General features: G+C 38.2%; 1 protein-coding gene across 1 annotated transcript in view; it reads left to right on the plus strand.

The window, feature by feature from the left end:
- Positions 1-628: 628 nt before the first annotated feature.
- The window catches only part of roraa (RAR-related orphan receptor A, paralog a), a 441,123-nt gene continuing 418,919 nt past the window's right edge, over positions 629-22,832 (plus strand). Inside the window, exon 1 of the mRNA XM_007246493.4 lies at positions 629-998. Coding sequence (XP_007246555.1) covers positions 839-998 — 160 coding nt within the window. The 5' untranslated portion in view covers positions 629-838. The remainder of the gene's footprint in view (positions 999-22,832) is intronic.

Raw genomic sequence — 22,832 nt, forward strand, 5'->3', positions numbered from 1 at the left:
TCTGAAAGCTCTGCGTCTTTTTTGTTATTTCAGCCATTTCTAATTTTCTGCAAATAAATGCTCTAAAGGACAATCTTTTATTTGGGAGAATTCAGGAGAAATGTTGTCTGTAGTTTATAGGATAAAACAAAAATATTCATTTTACATATACCTATAAATAGTAAATTCAGAGCTGATTCAGAAACTAAAGTGGTCTCTTATTTTTTTTTCCAGAGCTGTATATAAATCGGATGGGTAGTGAAATAGCAATGTCAACATTAATATTACTCTGAGTTTGGGCTTATAAATTTTATATAATTTTTTTATACTTCAAATATAATTCTTAACATGATCCCAAATAAAAACAAATACATTTAGAGAGAGACATTCTATTTACTTACTATTACATCGTATGATTGTTTTGTAGGTTGCTAATTTCCTTCCTGCACGTGCCTGCTACTGAGAGTGTGAGACGCAAAGAGCATGCAGACATTATCATTATCTGTGAAGCACAATAGTCTAATAAAAGAAATAAGGACATGAAAGAGGGAGGCATCGTTCAGCGTGTGTGAGAGAGAGGGCTCCTCCACCGCTCCACATCCATTCATCGACTATTGACAACCTCTCCCTTTTCTCAGTTGTCTGACTGGAGCTCTCACTAGCGCTGCCAGTGGACAATCAGACCTACACACCCACCTCTGGCTACACTCGCGTTTTTTTTTTGAACATTTCTTAGTTCTGCTCTAAATTTACACGGCTAGGCGAAGTCCTCTTAGCTCGACTAAAATCTCGCCGCGACGCTCCGTGATCCACTGGAAGACAGAAGAGGAGGAGAAGGCAGAGAAATCCGAGATACAACATGGAGTCCCCTCCAGATCCAACCAGCGACCCGGGCAACAGCGCCTCAGAGTCGGCTACCCCGGTCAGGGAAACCCCGGTAAACCTGGAGACTCTCCGCAAAGCTGAGCACCACCAAGCCCCCCCGGTCAGGAGACAGAGCTGCTCCAGCACCAATAGAGGTAAGAGAGGCCAGCGAGTTTAGTGTAGTGTAGAGTCAGAATCAGCGGCGCGAGCCATCGATTCGCCTCAACACTGAGGGATGCATCAAACTTCAAAGTGAATCAACTTAAAATCGTGGAGGAGCTGCGCCTCAGATGGGTGTTTAGCGCTTTATATTTCACAGACACGTTCTCCCACGTTTTAGAGAGCTCGTGCACGCCACGCTGTATGCTCCACCGTGTATAAAAGCACGTTTAATTGTAGCTAGCTGGCTAATATAGTGTGGAGTTGGGCTGCCTCTGCTGCTTCTGCTGCTCGCGTAACCGCGGCTGACAGACAGACGAGCAGGCAGGCAGGCAGGCAGGCAGGCACATAGGCAGCTCTGAGCACTGTGGCAGGCTGGGTGACTGGCTGGGCTGGCTGTGACACTGTCTATGGGCACCACTGATTAATGACTTTTTTGATTTAATGACTCAAACGGCCCCTCGTTATCGAGTTCTCAGCTCAGATCAGATCAGAGCGTACAGACACAGTCGTGCTTTATTAAAAGTAGTAACGTAGTAGGGTAGCTAGCACGGGTTTAGATATATGGCAGCACTGATTTATTCCAATACAAGTTCGCTGGGCAGTTTTTATTCCCCCAATCGCATAACTAATTCAGTCTATGATGACAACAATATTTCACTCACAGCACTAGCAGATAGCTCCATAACTTGGAGTGTCATATATCGAGTGTGTCTCTGTGTTTCTTTGCACACACACACACGGGGTGCTGGGGTGTGTGTACGACTGTGCAACTGTGCATTTTTCACGTTTGCTGCTTGCTGCCGCTGCTGTCAGTGGAGCTCGGCGTGTCGGTGCACGCGCTCTCTCGCTCTCCTTCTCATTTCGGGCTCGTGCGCCGCGCGGACACTCCACGCTAACGTGGGAAAACGTCAAAAACAAGCATGCATGCAAGAAAGCAGCACAGCAGGATGAATATGCATGTGTGTGTGTGTGTGTCACTGGTTGGTTGTGGCCGGACCACAGCCCTGTTCGTGGTGGTTTTGGCGGTGGTCGGCATTATATCATCATGAAGCCCAGCATTACAGCATTACGAGCAGGCAGTGTGAGAGTGTGTTTTACAGTAGAGACAGTAGAGAGGCTCGTTTAGCCACTCCCCCCAGTCGGCATCCTCCATTCAACTTGGCTAACTCGTCCAAGTTCGGCGGAAAACAAATAATGGGTTTGTACGTTAGCACGGGGTTAGCACACAAGAGGTAAAAAAAAGTGCGAGGGGCTGAAACTTTTGGGGGCTCGTGCAGCTCGCACTTTATAAAACCAATAACGTTAGATCATTAATGGGGAACCATAATATATCATAAGGTTATGGCAACGTTTTATTTTCGAAAAAAAAAAAAGTCTGAAAAGTCATAGATGTTCCTTAAATTATAAGACAATATTAAACCTTATCCAGAACTTAATTTAAAAGTTGCCTTAATGTTTTTTGTATCATGTGTATAAGATTAACTTTTAAGCAACATTTTCAAAAAGTTTCCTTATGGTCCAAAAAGATAGAAGCATAAAACAAGCACCTGAGCTAGTTTTTTTTTGCACCGTGCATTACATACATAATATTATAAGATTGTTATCTTACATGTTCTGAACGTTCTTGCAACTTTTATAAACATATTTAACATGTTCAAATCCCATCCAAATGCAAGATAATTTTTGTAAGGTTTCTAATGTAGAAGAGAAGGCACGTTTTCTGAAATGTTAGGAAAACGTTCCCAGAACTATGCCACACAACCTAACGTTATATTTCAATTAAAAGAAAAATTTAAATCAGAAGGGGCAACCTGCAAAGTTCTTTAAAAAATGATTCAAATATTTTAAGGAAACATTAGGGGAATGTTTCCAAGCCAAACGTCCTGTAAAGAAATTTGGCATTTCTGTAAAGAAAACTTTCCTGGGGAACCAGAGGACAGCCAAACATAACTTTCTCTAAAGGTTTTATGGTACCACTTTAAAATAAAGCTCTTTTATAAAGGTTTTATAAATAATTTATAAATGAGTTTGTTTATGGTATATAAATTAGGTTATAAACTATTAATAAGCTATAACAACACATAGAAGGGCAACAGTGGCCTGTTGTTTGCCAAATAGTGATTTCACATTCATTTATACGGTTAAACTTAATATCTTACTAGATGCAGATGCTTATCTTACTTTGTCTTTTCCATCCGTCAACATTACCATATCTGTTATTAACTTTAATGACCCAGATTAATAATTTGTCCAATAATCATAACACTGTGTTTAATAGCATAAAATAACATTAAATAACTAAACCGACTTTCCATATTATTATTTTATTAGATATGTTAATGCTGATTGAAGAAAGGAAAAACAAAGTATGATATGTTTTATGTGCTGTAACTTATTATGAATGATTAATAAAGTATTTTTAAACTAACTATTGATAAACTTTCTCATAGACTATTTATAAACCCTTTATAAAGGAGCCTTATTTTAAAGTGACACCTGATTTTAAAGTTTTACAATGTAAAGTTTATGGGAATGTTAATGCAGGGTTCTCTAAACGTTTCAGTCATTTGAAGTTATCATAATAATATTGCACTTCGAAATGTTTCATGTGAAATCAAGGGGCAACAAAAATTAACCTTTCTCAGAACGTTTTGGGAACCGAAAACTAACGTTTCCAGAACGTTCTGGGAACCGAGGATTGTTAGCTATAGCTGGGTTGGTCGGCCCCCCTTCACTGGGTCCACGTTACGCCGGCGGGAGGGTAAATTTAGCCGCTGATATGGTGAAGGTGGAATGTAAGCTGGTTATGTAACAAGTTTTGCCATAAACAGAAAGGAAGGAGCGCGCGCGCACGAGAGAGAGAGCGCGAGACAGGGAGAGAGATTTCACTCAGCTCGTGCGCGCGCGCGCGGGATTACCAGAACTTTTCTAAACAGTGAAAACGCGCTCTTTTATAGCAGGACTTCGACATTTAACACCGTTTTTCTCTCTTTCCCTCCTTTTCCGCGAGCACTGAAACAGGGGGACGTTGTTTCACTTCGTGTCTCGGTAGTTTCCCAGCTCAGCCTGCCTGGTTATGTAATATCAGGCTGGAGCAGGTAGCTTAGCTGTATGACGGCATTTCGCCCGCTTCAACTTCATTCCAGGCTTTTTTTTTACTCAGACCTTCTTTCTTCTTTAATGAAGAAGTCTGGCCACGAGACACTCCTAACCCGCTGACCCATATTCATCCCCACCCTTTACTGCAAAGGACTAAAGTGCATCTGGAAGGGAAAGACAGGAAAAAGAACGCCTTAGCTCTGTTATGTAACCTTGTGAATGGGCGAGAGAGACAGCGAGAGAGAGGGAGAGAGACACACACACAGACAGACAGAGAGAGAAACAAAATGGAAAACACTCTGAAAAAAAGCACTGCTCAGGCTTTTCAGATTCTCTCCAGTTTTCCTGCACTTGAGTGACTTAAGCTCAGACGTGACTGACTCAGATACAGGTGTTTAATTGCTCTTCTAATCTAATATGAGATAAAGAGAAGTGATAATACAGATTAAGATACAGTGGCTTTCACAACTTTTATAACACTTCAAATAAATAATAAATCCATTGGAGACAATGTTAATAAAACCACTACCCACTTTTAGGCCAATTCAGAGCTCTAATAATGCTTATATAATGGTATAAGATACATATAATTATGGTAATTTTAATTAGGAGTGTGCCATGTAGTTTCGTACGCCATATATATATATATATATATATAATATAATATCGCCATCATTTTTAAATATTGTGAATGCTATTATACCCTTAAATATCATGCCATATCACCCACCCCTAATTATCACGTCAACGTAAAAAAAAAAGTCACACTGTTCTCCTTTCCCATTATATATCTACTAGAGACAGATCATATCTGTCAAGTATCATTCATTTTACTTTAATCCTGGATATATGGAGACACATGGAGTGCATTATTAGTATCATGACGTTCTGGATTATTGACTTCTGTTACAAATCTGATGAAATTCTTGTATTTTTGTTGCAGTAGTGTATTTCTGAAATATATATTTAAATTCAGTTTTTTATCATATCGCCAAGAGTATCATTATCGTGAAAGTCCCATGAAATATCGTGATATTATTTTAGGGCTATATCACCCACCCCTGTATCTCCAAAACAGCAACTTTACAGGAGAGGTATAAAACCTTCCTAAGTTTCAATGTAAGTCACTGTTAAAAGAGTTTATTTCAGGTTATTTTGAAGAATTTCTATTGGTCCATTTATTAAAAGATTTTGACACATTGTAAGCGACCGATTGAGACTTTTCATTGGACAGCAACAATATTGAGTTTGCTGTTTTTTCTTGCAGCTGTGATCGGTAGCCTGTAGCCTTTTACAGGCACTGTGCAGACCAGCAAATAAAAGCAGGTTGCTGGATTTGCGTATATTAGGTCCTCAGTAGTCCATAAATGTTTTGGTAAAGTCAAACACAAGTCACAGTTCATGTTGTTTTACACATTTTTAGCTACATATCCAGACAAGTGACTGTAGGCCTCTCATGATAATTACTCTATACAATATGGACATGACTATGAATTATTTCAGCTGATTTTCATATTCCTTATCGTTTTCAATTCACTACATCAATGAACCAATATGCCATTTATATATATATATATATATATATATATATATATATATATATATATATATATATATATATATATATTTTTTTTTTTATTTATTTATATATATTTTTATATATGTTTTATTTGTTTAGTATACTTTAACTTTTTAGCTCCTTATTGCTTTTTATAAAGGTCATTGAATTATTAAAGTGTTTTATTATCATTATATTAATGCCATAGTATGTTCCTGTTGTATTGTTTATCACAATAGTTTTTGGAACAGTATATCATCAGAAACATTGTTATTGTGACACGCCTATTTCTGACAATTCAGCCAGCCAGATTTTACATTAGAAATATGTATGAAAAGTAATAAAAAGGTTTGGATGCTAGTTGTACTCTTTTCTTGTGTAATTTGGATTTATGGTTTAAGTTATGTAATTTTTTACAATTAGTTCCCTGAGGACGACTTTAAACACATACTTGTTGCATGTAATAAATATCCACCAGTAAGAACTGGTTGTGTTTTATATTGTTCAATAGTGTGGTTATACTCTAGTCTCTTTTGCATATTTTGTGAGTGAGAACATCTCAGTAACAAACAGATATTTTCTGTAAGATCTCACAAGATCTAAAAGCACAGAGATTGAGCGTACTTTATATTTAAAAAAACTTCTTGCTCACTTGCTTTTCATTGTTAAATGTGCACAATAAGGAAACATGTGCAAAAATGTTTTGATAATAGTAGAATGGTAATCAAAGGGAACAGCAACGTTTTTTTTATGATCAGAAATGCTGTTTGAGAATGCTGTTTTCTGCATCTGTGCTTGCCTTGGGTCTTTTGTATGTCTTGTTGTTATTAGAGCTCTTATGCAATGCCTAACTTGAGCGGATATGTTTAATATTTTTGACATATCTGTACTTAATATTCTGAATAAAACTTGCTGTTTATTTTTGGATCAAGTGTATTCCCCTCTGTTTAGTGAGTGAGTATTATATATGCTGTTGTTTCAGTCAAGGTACAAATAAATTTTATGGCAGGTCCAAAAGGAATTCACACAGAAAAAACCCGGAACAATCAGACTGTGTGGTTTAGCTTTTTGTTTCAAACATGTTAAGCATTCTCTAATTACAGTGCATGACCCAGACACTGCTCTTAAGCTTATCCGCAGAAACCAACAGCTGGAGGAGGAAAAATACAGAGAAACAAATTTTCAATTGTTATTTTTTTACACAGGATAAACTCAGGCCTTTATATCAGTACATGTTCGAGTTTGGTAATATAAGGCAATTTGTTCTTACTGTGAAAAATCTCCATTAATCAGACAGTGCTTTTCTAATCATAATATGGATATTATTGTTATTTCAGTAACACTGACCATGATTAAGATTTATTATTTTAAGAGAGCAGAATGAATGGTTCATTGAATTTAGTGGTGTGTAGTGTGTAGTCATAAATAGAAATCTATTGCAGTCAGATATCAGAAATGGTACTTTTTAAGCCTTATTTCTTTTCTGTCCGTTCTAATTTAACTAAAGTCATAAAAAATAAATACAGTTTATCATTATTTAATTTTTCCCTTAGTGTGTGTTGTTGTTAAGACATGACATGCCTATAACACCAGTTTGTGAGTGCATAGTTAGGAGTTAGGAGTCTAGCCCAAGGATTCTTATTGCTGTGTGCATGTCCAGACAGGCAAATGAACCTAGTCTGTAACTGGAAATGTGATTCAATAAATTGCATTATATTAAGATTATATTTTAAGAAAAAAGGCAATATATTGTATTTTAAGAAAACTACTAGTATGAAAACACGTTTAAATCTGTATACATTGTGATTTTACTGCTAAATCTAAAGTTTGCTTTTTATGCAATGAAGACATGTTGTTCTTCCTCTAATTATTATTTTAAAATATTTTATCATTGCATTCCGATTTGAATTTATTTTCAGTTTTTGTTTTTTTCCCTCTATTTTTCCAATGTAGCAAAACTTATTTCAACAAGGGTGCCTGCTTGTGAGAGAACATCTGGCTCATTTGAACCCCGAGCAGCCACACTTGTTAAGTATTAAAGGCTGATTTCAGCAGAGGCGCTTGTGAGATATCAGAGGGTGCGGAGAGACAGGCTTGTGGGTCTGCTGAAATCATTAGCGAGAAGAGAAGGTATCATTATCGTAGCGCAGCATCCTCAAGCTCTGGAGGAGGAAGTTTGGAAATAATCAATATTAATGGTGTGATTAATGGCAGAGGATACTCTGAGTTTGTGTGGAGCTGTGGAGCTGTATGTAATGAAGGTCTTGATCCTTATTTTTTTTTTTTCGTTTCAGATGTTGTGGCAGGCTGATTTCATTGCAGATCTTAGGCTGGTACTGCAGTGCTTCTTCTGAAAGTTTAGTGAGGGGATGGGTTGCGCTGGCTGATCCTAGACCAGCAGAAATTGTTGACTTCCATTGGAAATGTTGCACTGTGCATTGTTAGTAGCGATGGACTGATGTGTGTGCTGGATGCCACATTAACCTGTGCAGGCAAACTTGATAATGCATGATTGTGCTTAGCTTCTGAAATTTACCATCAACCACATTTTAAAACACTGAAGCAATTCCAAGTTTTGGCTTATTTCTTTTGTGAATTCCTGTGCAAAACTGTTGCTTGCAGTGTTTGTAAGCTTGCTGTATCCAGTACTCACTGTGATGGGAGATTTATACTCTCAAGAGGGGTATACAGTTACTGGTTTTAAAAATATTTACACTGCACGAAAAGTTAGTTTGACAATTTATTTCTACAATTGTGCAAATTTGAGTCGTATACAGTAAAAACCAATGCACTCTGACTCAATCACTGGGTTTATTTGGGTTCTGCAGTCATGCACCAGGTCCATATTCCAATGTAGTGGTTGATCATATAATCGAACAAGGTCGCATGCTTGGCTAAATTATCAGCCAATCGCCAATTGGCCTATTCATAGCTAATAGATATTGCATCTCTGAATAACTATACAAATTCCCAGCTTCTTTTTTTTAGTATTGATCGTGTGATGGTTTTAATTAAATTTATATGTGTGTTGCGCAGTATGGCTGTCACTACTGCATATAACAAGGCTGAATCATACCTAGGGATGCAGAAAATATATAACTGTGTCTGTTTTTGTCTGTTTCTATCTTTATATCTGTTATGGCAGATGTTGACAGCTGTGTTTTAGAGGGTTATTACAGATATGAGCCTTTCTTAGACTATGGCATCTAAATGGTAAAGAATCTCAATCGATAAAGGAACCCTATTGCTCAAACTGAAGCTGAGATGTGCTGTTTGTGCTAGCAGCATGGGTTTAATTAAATGGTAGCTGATATTTTGTGATGTGGTCTAGATTTTTTTGTTAGTTTTACTGATGAGTTGGGTGCTGACATGCTAACATATGTGTGTTGAAGCATGTTATGTCACATTGCCAGTAGGAGAGGGGATTAAGTGTTGGGAGGTGAGTGAAATTGAGTGGGAAATGTGTGAAATTGGGTAGAAAAATGAGTGAAAAACAAAACTCAAGAAAAAAATAAATACAAATAAAAAGTGCTTTTAAAGAATGGCAAAGGAAAAGAGACACTAAATGCTGGTACTCCTCATAGGCATGTAGTTCTCTTGTATGTTGCGTAGCAGTGAGATAGAGCGACACTTTTGCTGTTTTAAATATCCCCTTTGATAATTCTCACATCTGCACTGATAAAGCCATAAATCCTTTATCGGATATGCTATTGTTAAGTCTTTGTACACCTGTTTATTTTGCCTGCATGATATTGGAAAAACTGTCATTGCTTTATTTTGTTTGGATGATACATTGTTCCAGAATTAATTACACCCTTTTCAAGGGGCAATGCAATTTCAGTTAATAATATTTTAGGAGATACCATGCTATACTTTCACCTGTTGCAGTCTGCTCTGTGTGGATGGTGATGCCATTATTGATATAATGGTCATTGTGTGACTGCCTAAAGTACTGGTGATGTATATTCTTATTTAAACAAACATGCAAAGAAAGCACAGTGGAAGAAATGATTAAGGTCATGTCCATTTACTGTATGATAAGTCAATGGCCCATTTGACCGGCAACATTTTAATAAAGAAAATTGGCATAAAACATTAAAACTACAAATTGAACTATGGTAATATACTGTTTTTTGTATATTTTAACAAGGACATTGCTCAAATTTGTGGGTTTCTTTGGTCGTTTGTTCCAACATCTTGTCAGTAATTCTCAAAGCCCTCTGGTTTGAGTGTGCCTCTGTAAAAAATCTCTGTCTGAAGAGCCATGTATTTCTAACACTTTCCCCTCTCTTCAGCCTAACAAGAATAAGGACACCCTACCTCTAGTTGTGTACACACAAAACAGAGGGCTAGGGCTAAGTGGTATGGCCAAGGGGTGAAATGGGATAGGTCCAATATTGTAATTATTGTGAAAGGGCTAATTGTGATTTTATAAAATATAGGCATTTTCGGCAGAAGTTAATGATCCAACATCATGATGTTAAATATGCACTATTTAATAAAATTGGTGCTCCTTGTATATATATATATTATGGAAAACGAGGACATTCTCAATCTTCCTTTTGTGCCAAGCAGATGTTGTAGAATGTTTTAATTTGCTTACTGTGAAATTGCACATCTTGCAGTGTGACTACTGTACACGCGCACATTACGACAGCGCTGCTGAAACATTATACTGTGCAGCCCCACTGTGTATTAGTGTTCCTAATCTCACAACAAGAGGACTGTAAATCAATAAAGCAGGTGTATGTCAGGTCTCGGAGGCCTGGGCGAAGCTTGTTCTGACTTATCCACATTGTGTTGAGAGTTGGCTTATTTTTCCTGCAAGTGCAGTACAGTGGCACCACTGTGGGATCTGCCATCTGTGAAGGTCTAGGCTATAATTACTTATTAGTTGGCTTGTCAGACAACAATATTTTGCTCGCTCTTTCGCAGTGTTACTGTGCCATGGTGAAATCTGTCACCTGGTGGTGTGCTGATTGACTCTCCCCAGCGGGGGAGAAATAAAACCAAGCTGTGCCCTCTGATATGAACCCTGTAATTAGCCCAATAGATGTTATCCTGTAACCCGAGCGCTTTACTAGAAGCCATTTGAGTGGCTTCAATAGCATTAGATAAACATCCACATTTCCCCACCTTTTTATATCCAGTGCCATGCTTGTTTCTGGCCAGACGCCAGCGTGTAGCTATGTACACATAAAAACACCAGACACCTCTTAACATAGTAGTCTGGCTGGAGCGCTTGTTTTCGTTGGCCGGTCGTGGATGCTGCAGGAAGAAACCCAGAGTGTTACGGGCTCCGGCGTCTGGCTGCTTAAAGTGGACTCTCACCACCACAACCAGTGCTATTTTACTCGGAGCGCTGTGGGCTGGAGTGGTGGCGCGTGTTTACCCAGTGCTGACAGAAGACGGATGGGTCGCGAGGGAGCGAAGGTCTCTAAACAAGGTTTCTGCACAAAAGCCTTCCAAAAGCCCGGAGCTGGCACGCCGCTCACGCTACTCTATCTGACAGCACTGTTTCCAAAAGCCTGTGACATTCTCAAATACCAGGGATTAGGTTTTCCCTGTGTGTCTGAGCAGGCTATGGGAGGAAGTCACCCTTCCGGGCTGATCTAGGACCAGCTCATCTGACCCAACTCCTAATTGTGCGCAGTGTTTGAGAAACCGCAAACCTGGCTTTAGATTAGAAGTAAAGGGCAACTTGTATCAGTGCTGTGCAGAGACACGAAATGCTCACAGGCCAGCCGGCAGCGGCGCCCGTGTCCTTGAAAACTGATGCGCATGAACTGATACATCGTTTTTGTCTGTACTGAAAATGTTCATTCTTTCTGCTATTCACTTACTATTGATTAAAATAGGTAATTGAAACAGTTTTTGTTTCAGGTTAATTTTTAATATTCAAGCAAATGTGTTGGTATTTTATTCTTAGGTTTGAGACTAAAATACTTAAGGTCTTTTTCACAATATGGGCCCTATTTTAGCGATCTGTAGCGCATTGGTCAATTGCGTATCGTGTAGCTGGATTTAGGTTGGTGTGTTTTTAATATCGTGAAGGCACAAAAAATTCACCTTGTGCAGAATTTGCAGGTGTGTACTAATTCTCTTAATTTATCATGGGTGTGTTTTGGGCATAATGTGAAATAAACCAATCAGTGTGTCAGTTGTCATTCCCTTTAAGAGGCAGGTGAGCTCTGACTTTTGTGCGTTAGTATCTTAACAGCGCTGTGCTTTGTGCGTCTCAGCAGAGGATAAGAAGGTATGCCAGTATTTAAACAGCACAGTCACAAAACATGAAACTAGACTGTTGACGAGGTGTAAGATAGCAAAGAGCATTGCAATGCACCTTGCGCAGGGCCCCTGTACAATAGGGCCCCCATGTGTCTTGATATTGTGTGAGAACAGGGAAATGCAATGTACTGCAAATGTTGTTTTTTTCTAATTTCTCTGCAGTTTAATACAATTAAACTAAAGTGTTTTTTTTTACAACCAAAGCCAAAAAAGGATGTGATAGCAAGGAAAATGTAAATTAAACAACTACAGCAATTTTACATTTTACAAGATTTGCTTTCTTTGCTGAACTTCATTTATTTTGTTAATATACATACATATTCCTGCGTTTTAGACCTGCAACAAATTCCAAGTTATTGCTCTGAGGATAATGGCAGTTAAGTGCTTCCGGTATAATTTTGTCCCGTTATGTGTCCTGCAAATTTGTCTTATGGTGTTTATCAGTACAGCGTCTTTGCTGTTGTATTTTCCGCCCAAATTCTCCAACTATTCTCTACTGCAGACAGGCCAGTACCCTTTTTTTGCAGCCATGCAATTGTAATGTGTGCAGCCTGTGGATTTGCATTGTCTTATTGAAAACAATGCATGGACATCACCAACAAATATGTCTTCTTAAAGGCAGTATGTGTTGCTCTAAGATAATGTACTTTTTCATTAATGCTAATCACAGAAGTGTTATTTTTGCAGAGAGCACTGACACAACCCCATATCATTACAGACTCTGGATTTTGGACTTTTTTCTGATAACATTCTGGATGGTCTTTTTTTGCCTTTGCTCTGGAGCTCATTTGTTCTTTCAAAAAAGTTCTGGAATACTGATTCATCTGACCATGATATGTCAGACATAAATTATGTAAGTCATAAATACAGTCAAAAACTCTAATGCTGTATTCCTTTACTTGTGCCCAGCAGGAAATTCAATCCTTTGAGAAGATCACAGACTAGCCAATACTCATAAAACCTTGGCAGATGACCCACTGACATAACAAGAGATTCCTATCAGCCCTGATTGTATTAAAACATTTTGTGTGCACTCTGACAGTACAGCTATGGGAAAAAATAAGAGACCACTTCTCTGAATCAGTTTCTCTGATTTTGCTATTTATAGGTAAATGTTTGAGTAAAATGAACATTGCTGTTTTATTCTATAAACTACGGACAACATTTCTTCGAAATTCCAAAATAAAATATTGTCATTTAGAGCATTTATTTGCAGAAAATTAGAAATTGCTGAAACGATAAAAAAGATGCAGAGCTTTCAGTTCATATTCATAAAGTGTCCAGACATCAATATTTCACAGTTTTCATGTATCTTGGCATGTTCTCCTCCACCAGTCTTACACACTGCTTTTGGATAACTTTATGTCTTTACTCTTGGTGCAAAAATAAAAGCAGGTCAGCTTGATTTGATGGCTTGTGATCATCCATTCTCCTCTTGATTGTATTCCAGAAGCTGTATTACAGAGCTGTATTTTCGATGAAAGAATTCTTAACACCCAGATCCGTTCTCCTATAGAGGATGGTGATTTTGCTGGTGGTATTGATTGTAAAGTAAGCAGAAGCTGCATGATCTATGCTAGTCAAACACAGGACGACTTCATGGAACGGTCAATGCGTCAGAGGGGGTCAGACAGCTTCCTAGGGCCTTCAACATGAATTCGTTACTAAAACACAATTCAAAGTCCACTTGAGGATGTTAAGTCAGTGGCTCGTTACGCAACCCTTAAACCCTGCACCTTTGTGCTGGAGATAGCCTGCAGTGGAGTGTATCTATACCATTCAGTTTCCCATGCTACCAGGAGTCTCTTCTGTTCTGCAGTGCACAGAACCAGTAATCTATTTGTCTGCTGCATGTTTTTATAGACAACATATTTCATCATATTTATTGCTTTGCAGCATAGGAAGTACTGTGCAGTCGTGATGTATGAAATAGAGCACATGGCATGCATGGCAGAATATTAGCATTACGAATAGTTTCCTTCCCGGTTCAATATGATTTAATGTGATTACAATATGTTCCTTTTTGTAAGAACTCACAAATGCAAACAAAATATAATTTTAATGTTTTATTATTAAATGTCAAATGCAGTGTAATCATAAACAGTAAACAATAATTCACTTCAACACTTTCATTTCCATTATTTAGGTTCCATTTGAAAACATCAAATGCAGAAGAAAATGTAAAAAAAAAAAAAAAAGCACCAGTTATATTTAAAGTTTACAATGTGTGTATGGATGTTAGTGATAAATAGTCAATCATTCTCTACATTTCCTGATTCAGTAGGGTCTTGACAAACAAATTACAAAATTTGTAATTTATAGAACAAAGTATTGAAGAGTTACACTGCATTATATTACAGTGCCCTCCATAATTATTGGCACCCCTGGTTAAGATGTGTTCTTTAGCTTCTCATAAATTGAGTTTTGTTCAAAATAATATAGGACCACGATGGGAAAAAAAGAGTACAATACAACCTTTAACTCAAGTGAATTTATTCAGTAGGAAAAAAATCCCACATTAAGAAATAATTATTTAACATCAAATCATGTGTGCCACAATTATTAGCACCCCTGATGTTAATACTTTGTACAACCCCCTTTTGCCAACAAAACAGCACCTAATCTTCTCCTGTAATGTTTCACAAGATGGGAGAATACAGAAAGAGGGATCTTTGACCATTCCTCTTTGCACATTCTCTCTAAATCATCCAACGACCTGGGTCCTCTCCTCTGCACTCTCCTCTTCAGCTCACCCCACAGGTTTTCAATGGGGTTGAGGTCTGGGGACTGAGATGGCCATGGGAGGAGCTTGATTCTGTGTGCGGTGAACCATTTCTGTGTAGATTTGGCCACATGTTTAGGGTCATTATCTTGCTGAAAGACCCAGTGACGACCCATCTTCAGCTTTCGGGCAGAAGCCAGCAGATTTTGTTTTAAAATGTCCTGGTATTTTAGAGCATTCATGATGCCATGCACCCTAACAAGGTTCCCAGGGCCTTTAGAAGAGAAACAGGCCCACAGCATCACTGATCCCCCGCCGTATTTCACAGTGGGCATGAGGTGCTTTTCTGCATACTCAGCTCTTGTGTTACGCCAGACCCACTTAGAGCATTTGTTGCCAAAAAGCTCTATCTTTGTTTCATCTGACCAAAGCACACGGTCCCAGTTGAAGTCCCAGTACCGCTTAGCAAACTCCAAACGTTTGCGTTTATGATTGTGAGTGAGAAATGGTTTCTTCCGTGCATGCCTCCCAAACAGCTTGTTGGCATGTAGATAGCGCCTGATGGTTGTTTTGGAGACTTTGTGACCCCAAGAAGCTACCATTTGTTGCAATTCTGTAACAGTGAGCTTTGGAGAACTTTTTATTTCTCTTATCATCCTCCTCACTGTGTGTGGTGGCAAAATAAACTTGCGTCCTCGTCCAGGCTTGTTTACCACTGTTCCAGTTGTTTTAAACTTCTTAATAATTCCTCTGACAGTAGATTTGGACAGGTGTAGGCGAGTAGCGATTTTCTTGTAGCCATTGCCTGACTTGTGAAGGTCAACACACATCTGCCTCACTTGAATGGTATGTTCCTTTGTCTTTCCCATGTTGAAGATAAATGGCCTCTGTGTCACGTCATATTTATACCCCAGGGAAACAGGAAGTTGTGAATTAAATGTTCCTACATACTCTGATCAACTTCGTAAACTACTGTAAAAGTGACAGAAATACTTTTATTAAATTTATTTCCTAAGAATTGTTAGGGGTGCCAATAATTGTGGAACAGGTGATTTTATGAAGAATAATTATTTCTTAGTCAGGGATTTTATTTCCCCCTTAAAATTTACTTGAGTTAAAGGTTGGACTTTACTTTTTTTCCATCGTGGTCCTATATTATTTTGAACAAAACTCAATTTATGAGAAGCTAAAGAACACATCTTAACCAGGGGTGCCAATAATTATGGAGGGCACTGTAGGTGTCCACCAGGCGTCTCCAAAGTGTTCAAAACCTCTCCAGAGTGCCTTTAATCTAATACAAAGATACACAAGGAAATCTGTCTCTATACAACCAGAGTTTGTAATATTTTTTGTTTGTTTGTGATAAAATAAATGAATGTAAGTCTACTTCAGAGTAATATTAACATTTTTTTGATGAAATGACCCAAATCACACGTATCCGCGCTGTGGGCGCACCTTTGTTCAGCAGAGGGATTTTGATGACAGCGGTTAGGCATGCCCCGCCGCCAGCTATTTGGAGACCAATCAGGGCAAAGTACGTACCAGTGTTTTCATCTAAGGGTGGACTATTGGTTGAAATAGGTGTCAATCACTTTTGTGACCCTGGAGAAAGGCTATGACCTCATATTGGATTGGATTGATCCAGCGCTCACGTTATTGGTTCAAAAGACGATCACTCAAGAAAAATAGTGGTTTGTGGACCAATGAAAACCACAGAATCTAGAAGAGGACATCCTTAGCTTTGTATTCACGTACAACTTTACGTGAAAATATTACATTGCGTGGTCGCTAGGAGCCTGAGAATATTACGTTGCGGCTGCGCTGAAAATAAACGCAAGTAAGCAGGCGAATAAAGGACTTTATGGATATTTATCTGCGGGCCAGTGCTGTACTGTGGATGATGTGATAGTAAGTGAATTTTCTATAGTGTAATCTGATGTTATTTTACATACTAATACTATTTTATAAGGCAATTTTGTTGGGGAGGCATGTTCCCCATGTAAACAATGTGAAAAAACAGGCTATTTTCAGTTGGAGATTTCTGGCGACTGGTTTAATGTAGATGGCTGTAATTTTGCATGCAGGTAGTTAAAGTAGTACTAAAGAATATGAGTCGGTTAGTTTGTCGGTGTTTTTAGAATATTTGACGCTTTTAAGCATTCTACTTTACATAGTCAGAACGGGCCCGCCGGCGGGCCCGCTAGGGGACGTTTCTGCAGTGAAAACATTCTGAGCAGGAGGTTGTGAATCACAGAATATTCTGATGTCGTGATTTATGTGAATGTGATTGCGTTTTGTCAGTGTTGAATTGGAAGACCAGAAATAGGAAAGTCCGCAATGTAATCTTGATGATTACAGTTACTTATAATTTGTAATCTGATTACGTAACGCCGTTACATGTAATCCGTTACTTCCCAACACTGTTCATGGCTGTGTTGATTTAGGCTCGGACCCTGACTGATTTTCTAAAAGTTCATGGCCTAATATGTCTGTGACGTTGTTTATTTAGTGTATGCTCAATATTTTTTTAGTGATGGGACGATACACTTTTTTCAGCTCCGATCCGATACCGATATAAAACTGATATAAGATTGCCGATACCGATACAAATACCGATACTTTTAGTTTATTAATAGTACTATGATTAAGGTTAAATAATGAGGCTGAAACAGACCACACAGCCCTTTTAAGAGTATCCACAGGTGCATTTAATGTAAATGCATTCAAAAGTCATTTATTTGACACACTTCATATGCAATTACACAATAGTTTCCTTTCAAATAAAATGTTTGAATTTTTATTAAATATAAAAAAAGTAAAATATTAAATACGTTAAATATTAAATCAAGGGCATTTTTTGCAACGGTTGTGCAGGAGACTTTTATTTAGAGGATTAGCTGCAATAGCTAACGGCTAACTGGCGATGCTAACTGTATTTCCGAGCTAAATTAATCACTGTTTTTTAATAACAGATTGATTTCTTAGTGCTGGTTAGGGTTGGTAGGATCTGTGGTTTGATATTAGATGTGGATTATGGCTGTAGTTCACTTAAGATAGTTATTTATTACATTCACAATGCCGGAATGATTTTGCTAGCTAGGCTAACAGACTGCAGATCTTAATGGAGATGGCTAACGGCTAAGTGGCAATGCTAACTGTATTTCCGAACTAAATTAATGACTGTTTTTTAATAACAGATGGGTGTGTTTGTGCTGGTAAGTGTTTGTAGATGCTGTGGTTTTATAGGATACGTGGATTATGAATATAGTTTACTCCAGTCTGTAGTTATAATACCTTCACAACACCGGAATGCAGCTGCTGTCAGTTCAGTGCTAGCTAGGCTAACAGACTGCTGGTGTTAATCTGTTTACCTCTCAGACGCTGACTTTACGTGTACTGTTCTGCTGTACAGCGTTTCCAAAGTGAAAACTCTCCAGATAATGGACTTTTTTGTAGATAAACAGCTAAAGTTACTCAGTCAGCTGCAGACTGAAGCTGCTGGGGGTTCAGGGTAAACTGTTAAACTGGAATCCTGATCAGGGATGCGTTTTGTGTTAACGTTATGGCGGGTTTATTGTTCAGCTCAAGCTTTGGACTGGAATATGGATCGGTAAGTGGATCGGCAGCGCCCGTCCGATATCCGATTCGTCGGATTACGTCAATATCGGCCCCGATACCGATATTGTATCGGATCGGTCCCATCTCTATATTTTTTACAGCTTAATGTGTACATCTTGTGTCATTAAGTGGCTTGGCTATGAATCATTGGCATGATGAGATACTTCTGTATTTATGTTGCATTACTTACTACCAGGGTTATAATAGTTTTGAATTTTTCATTATAGTTAATTTTTATTTCATTTTATTTTTTCTCCTCCAATTTAGTTCATTTTAATTAGTTTTTAGAGTGCGTTTGCTAGTTTATTATTATATATATTTTTATATTAGTGCTTATTTTTAGTTAGTTTTTTTAAATTCATTCTAGTATCAGTTCTAGTATTAATTCTAGTATCATACTTTGTGTTATTTGTGAGGTGCAGCATTCAAAAAGGTGTTATGTAATAAAAACTCAACAAAAGAAACAATTTTAAAAATATATTCAGTTACAATTAAACAACCAACTGTTCACAAAAACAGTCCACAAGCTAGCAGCCTCAAGTGCAAAATATATGTAATATTAAGTACTACCTAAAATAGCCAATAGGACACATATGCAAATGAAATACACATCACATCAGAGAAACACATAAACAGAAACCTCAGAAACCCAATAAACTCTACTGGTTTCACTCATTTTCAACAAAACTATCAACTCAGAAATAGAGTAGGACATTGACACCCAGCACTAGATACAGATACAGCTTTTTACCATATCAGTGCAGAATTAACTATACTGTAACTCACATACTGTATATAACATCAGAAAGAAAATATATGAACACAGATGTTTTTTCCTGTTAATTTCCTGTTAATTCTATTAGTTTCAGTTAACAATTTTTTTTTTTACTTTCAGTATTTGCTATTTCATTCGTTTTCTTTAAAAAACATAACCTTGCTCAGTTCTACTCAGTTTACTTAGAGTCTACTCTTTCAACTCTTTCGCACAGCGAAGCACACAGCATTTATATTTACAGCACTGCTCATGCCTTATCCCCTACATGTGAGATTCATATAAAGCTGAATTTACCAAAAGGTGTACCTCTCTGCAGGAAGGTACAGTAAGTTGTTTAAGATATATACCGGTGCTCAGCATACTTTTTAAATTGTGTTGTGTGCAGGAAGTGCAGGACGGATTAACCGTGTTATTGCACATGCAGACTGCTCTGCCTTTTAGAAAAGTGGGTCTAGAGAAGTGGGTCCAGTGCTTCGCAGTCTGAGTGTCAAAAAAAAAAAAAACATGATTAGAAATTTCATCTCAAACGTCTCAGACGTCTCAAACTTTATGATTCATGCTAATATAGGAGTAAAGTTTGTAAAAGCGGATGTAAGAGATACGCCCTAAATTTCCTAGATCATTTGTCAATATATGATTAATGCCGCGGTGTCCAGATTAGGCAAAGTTTAGCCTCTTTGAACTATATTTGAAAGTTGCTCCCCCGCCGGGACTGCTTATTTTGGAGTGCAGGCCACCAGTGGCGCAACTGGGGCTGGCAAACAGGCCCCTCAGCTGGTGACAGGGAGCAGATTTTGATGTGAGATCTCCAGTGACAGTGCACCTCTCAGATCTGTGTCCCATTTACAGAAGTTAGTATCTGAGATAGACAGTTTAAATAGTAATGAATGAATGTACTCCGGATGCATTATGGGAGTGCTTTAAAGGAGTCTAAATTTACTGCCGTGCGTCCGCTGTGACCCAGCTAGGCCCGTGGCGTAATGGAAGGCGCGGTGCAGCGCTGAGGAGCACGCCTGCAAAATAGGCCTCTCCTGAGGGGTCTCGGAGGAGACGAAGGTAGGTGATGAGTTGGGTCTGAGGGATCACTCGATGGAATTTCCAGCACCAGGCACTTAACAACTCATGCAGGCGAGGAGCGTATAAAGTAAAGTAAAGTAAAGTTCTGGAGCTGATCTGAGGTCGCTGAATTAAAATCTGAAAAAAAAAAATAAATTAAATATATATCACCTTGTTCAAAAGTGAAAAAGTAACCTGAAACACATCCTGTTATCTTCGTTGTCTTTGGGTGTGCATTTCATGTGCTTTCAGCTCAGAGTGAGTTTCATTGGTGCAATGTAAACAGTGTTGTGTCAGTTCACAACTTTTCTGAACTAGTTCAAGTTCAGTTCATACATGCTCAAAGTTCACGTTCAAAGTTCACAATTTTAATTCTGAACTAGTTCAAAGTTCAGTTCATTTTACTTTTTTCGTGAGATGTTCAAATAAATACTTTTTTTCACACTATAAGCTAGAAATTACTATACGTAACTGCTAAACTGCTCATTGTAGACATTTGCTCATCATACTGCAATTGTGGGTTTCTTACCAGGTGATGAAAATGTTCTCGTAATTGGTCTCGCTTTCTCTCTCTCTGTATCTCTCTCTCTCTCTGTATCTCTCTCTGTATCTCTCTCTCTCTCTCTCTCTCTCTCTCTGTATCTCTCTCACTCTCTCTCGCCCTTGCGCTCCGTGCTCTCCGCGTCTTTGCTCCTGTCTGTCTTTTTCACTCTCTCTATCTCTCTCTCTCTCGCCCTCGCGCTCCGCGCTCTCCGTGTCGTTGCTCCTCTCTCTCTCTCTCTGTTTCTCTCTCTCTCTGTATCTCTCTCTCTCTGTATCTCTCTCTCTCTGTCTCTCTCTCTCGCGCTCCACGCTCTCCGCGTCATTGCCAGTATGTTATTAACTAGCCAACCTTCATTTACAGTGATGTCTGCCATTCATGACACATAGTGTGAAAAATTCACTTTCAAGTTCTTTATTAAAAAACGTGTTGCTTTCAGTTCAACGTTCACAAAAATTAGCGTGTTCAATGAACTGACTGTAAACCCAGAAGTTGTTTGAACTCAAATAAATTAAGTCTGTTTTACATAAAATTGGAGATTTCTAAACAATACTCAACTATTTTGAGTTAGTTGAACATTCGTGGGCACATATACTGATTACTCAAACTGAGATCTTTGAGTTGAATCAACTTATAATAACTGAGTTTAGTCTGTTGCCATCAACAGCTTCTTTTCCATTGGCTTCTGTCACAATCTATTTGCATACTGGGTGTGTAGTGATTCACCCGGGGCTACCTTAGGTAAACTTGTAGATCACATATTATTATTAAATGCTTGGTCTCTGTGCTGTAGAACAAGCATTATTTACTGAGCTGCAGTAACTCTGTGTTCTCGCTGTGCTCTCAGAACTTTTAATTCTTTACTGTTTCCTTTCATCTACTTTTCTATGAGTATTTAAAAAAATAGTTGAATGAAACCAGAAAGAAGACTAAATACAAGTTCAGGAAAATGTTCATTTTAAATATATATGTATATGTATTTGTTAAGTTAAGTTAAGTTGTACTTAAAGTTTTGAGTTTAGTCAACTTATCGGGTTTTACAGTGTGAGAGTGGTCCAACAAGTGGCACGAACTCAAGCCCCAATGTTTTCCTCAATGTTACGCATGTGCTTTATTTAAAAACACTGAGCGGTAAAGGCGTAAAATCTGTGGTATTTGAGCAGCGCTCCCCCGGAGTCCCTTAAACACTGTTATTCTCCTCGGCGACTTCGGAATGAATAGTTTGAGCCGAGGCAGAGCCGTTCGCCCTGCATTTCTGATGAATGTGTGGTCAGAAAATGAAAAGCTAAGTAGAAAGTGTCAATGCCAGTTGCTGGTTTAATACACAATGTGGGTGTGTTGCGGGAAACGCAGGCTTAGTTTTGAACTGGACCGAGCTCAAGCCTGCATTGTTCCTCCTGCTGGTTAAAGCTAAGACTGTGCAGAAGGAAATTGCTCTTAGAATAGTGCTGAAGCAATTCCACCCTGTAAGCTTTATGCAGAACACACAGAGTCAGCCTGAAAGTAATGGTTTGTTTCCATTGGCCAGGGCTTGTGCAATGTTGTCTGCTTTTCATCTTAAAATGTAAAATGTTCTTTTACAAGGTGTGTTCACTGTGCTCATAAAAGCAAGTATGGAAACACAGAGGGGACATAAAAATCTAGGCCATTTCCTGAACTTGACTTGATGTTTTCATTGTCTCTGGAGACCTGTCGTGGTTCTTCTTGTGTGTGTGCATATATGTGCATGTGTGTGAGTGCGTGCATGTTAGGGTATGTATTTTTTTTTTTTTTTTTTTGGTTTATAATTTATATATAGTTGCTGTCATGCAAAACTCTCCAATTTCCCAAATGACAGTTTTCCATGAAAAGGAAGAAAACTTCCTTGAATTTCAGTGACAGTGGAATTTAAAATGGCTTTATTCCAGGTCACTCAATCTCTTTTCCATTTATCGTGAAATGTGGATAGAGTGTAAAGAACAGCTGCCAAATTTGCACGTCATATAAAAAAAAAAGTCGAAATGGTAAAAATGCAAATACAAGGTTTTGATGTCAAAGAAATGATATGCTTTTTGTCAGATGTTTTTTTAAGACTGGATTACTGTGATGCACTTACTGCTCATGGTGAGCGTCAAAGTAAAAAGTAATATGATTTTATAAAAAAAAAAAAAAAAATCTGATTCACAGTCCT

This window comes from Astyanax mexicanus, chromosome 2 (assembly GCF_023375975.1).
Source record: "Astyanax mexicanus isolate ESR-SI-001 chromosome 2, AstMex3_surface, whole genome shotgun sequence".
Taxonomy (NCBI): domain Eukaryota; kingdom Metazoa; phylum Chordata; class Actinopteri; order Characiformes; family Acestrorhamphidae; genus Astyanax; species Astyanax mexicanus.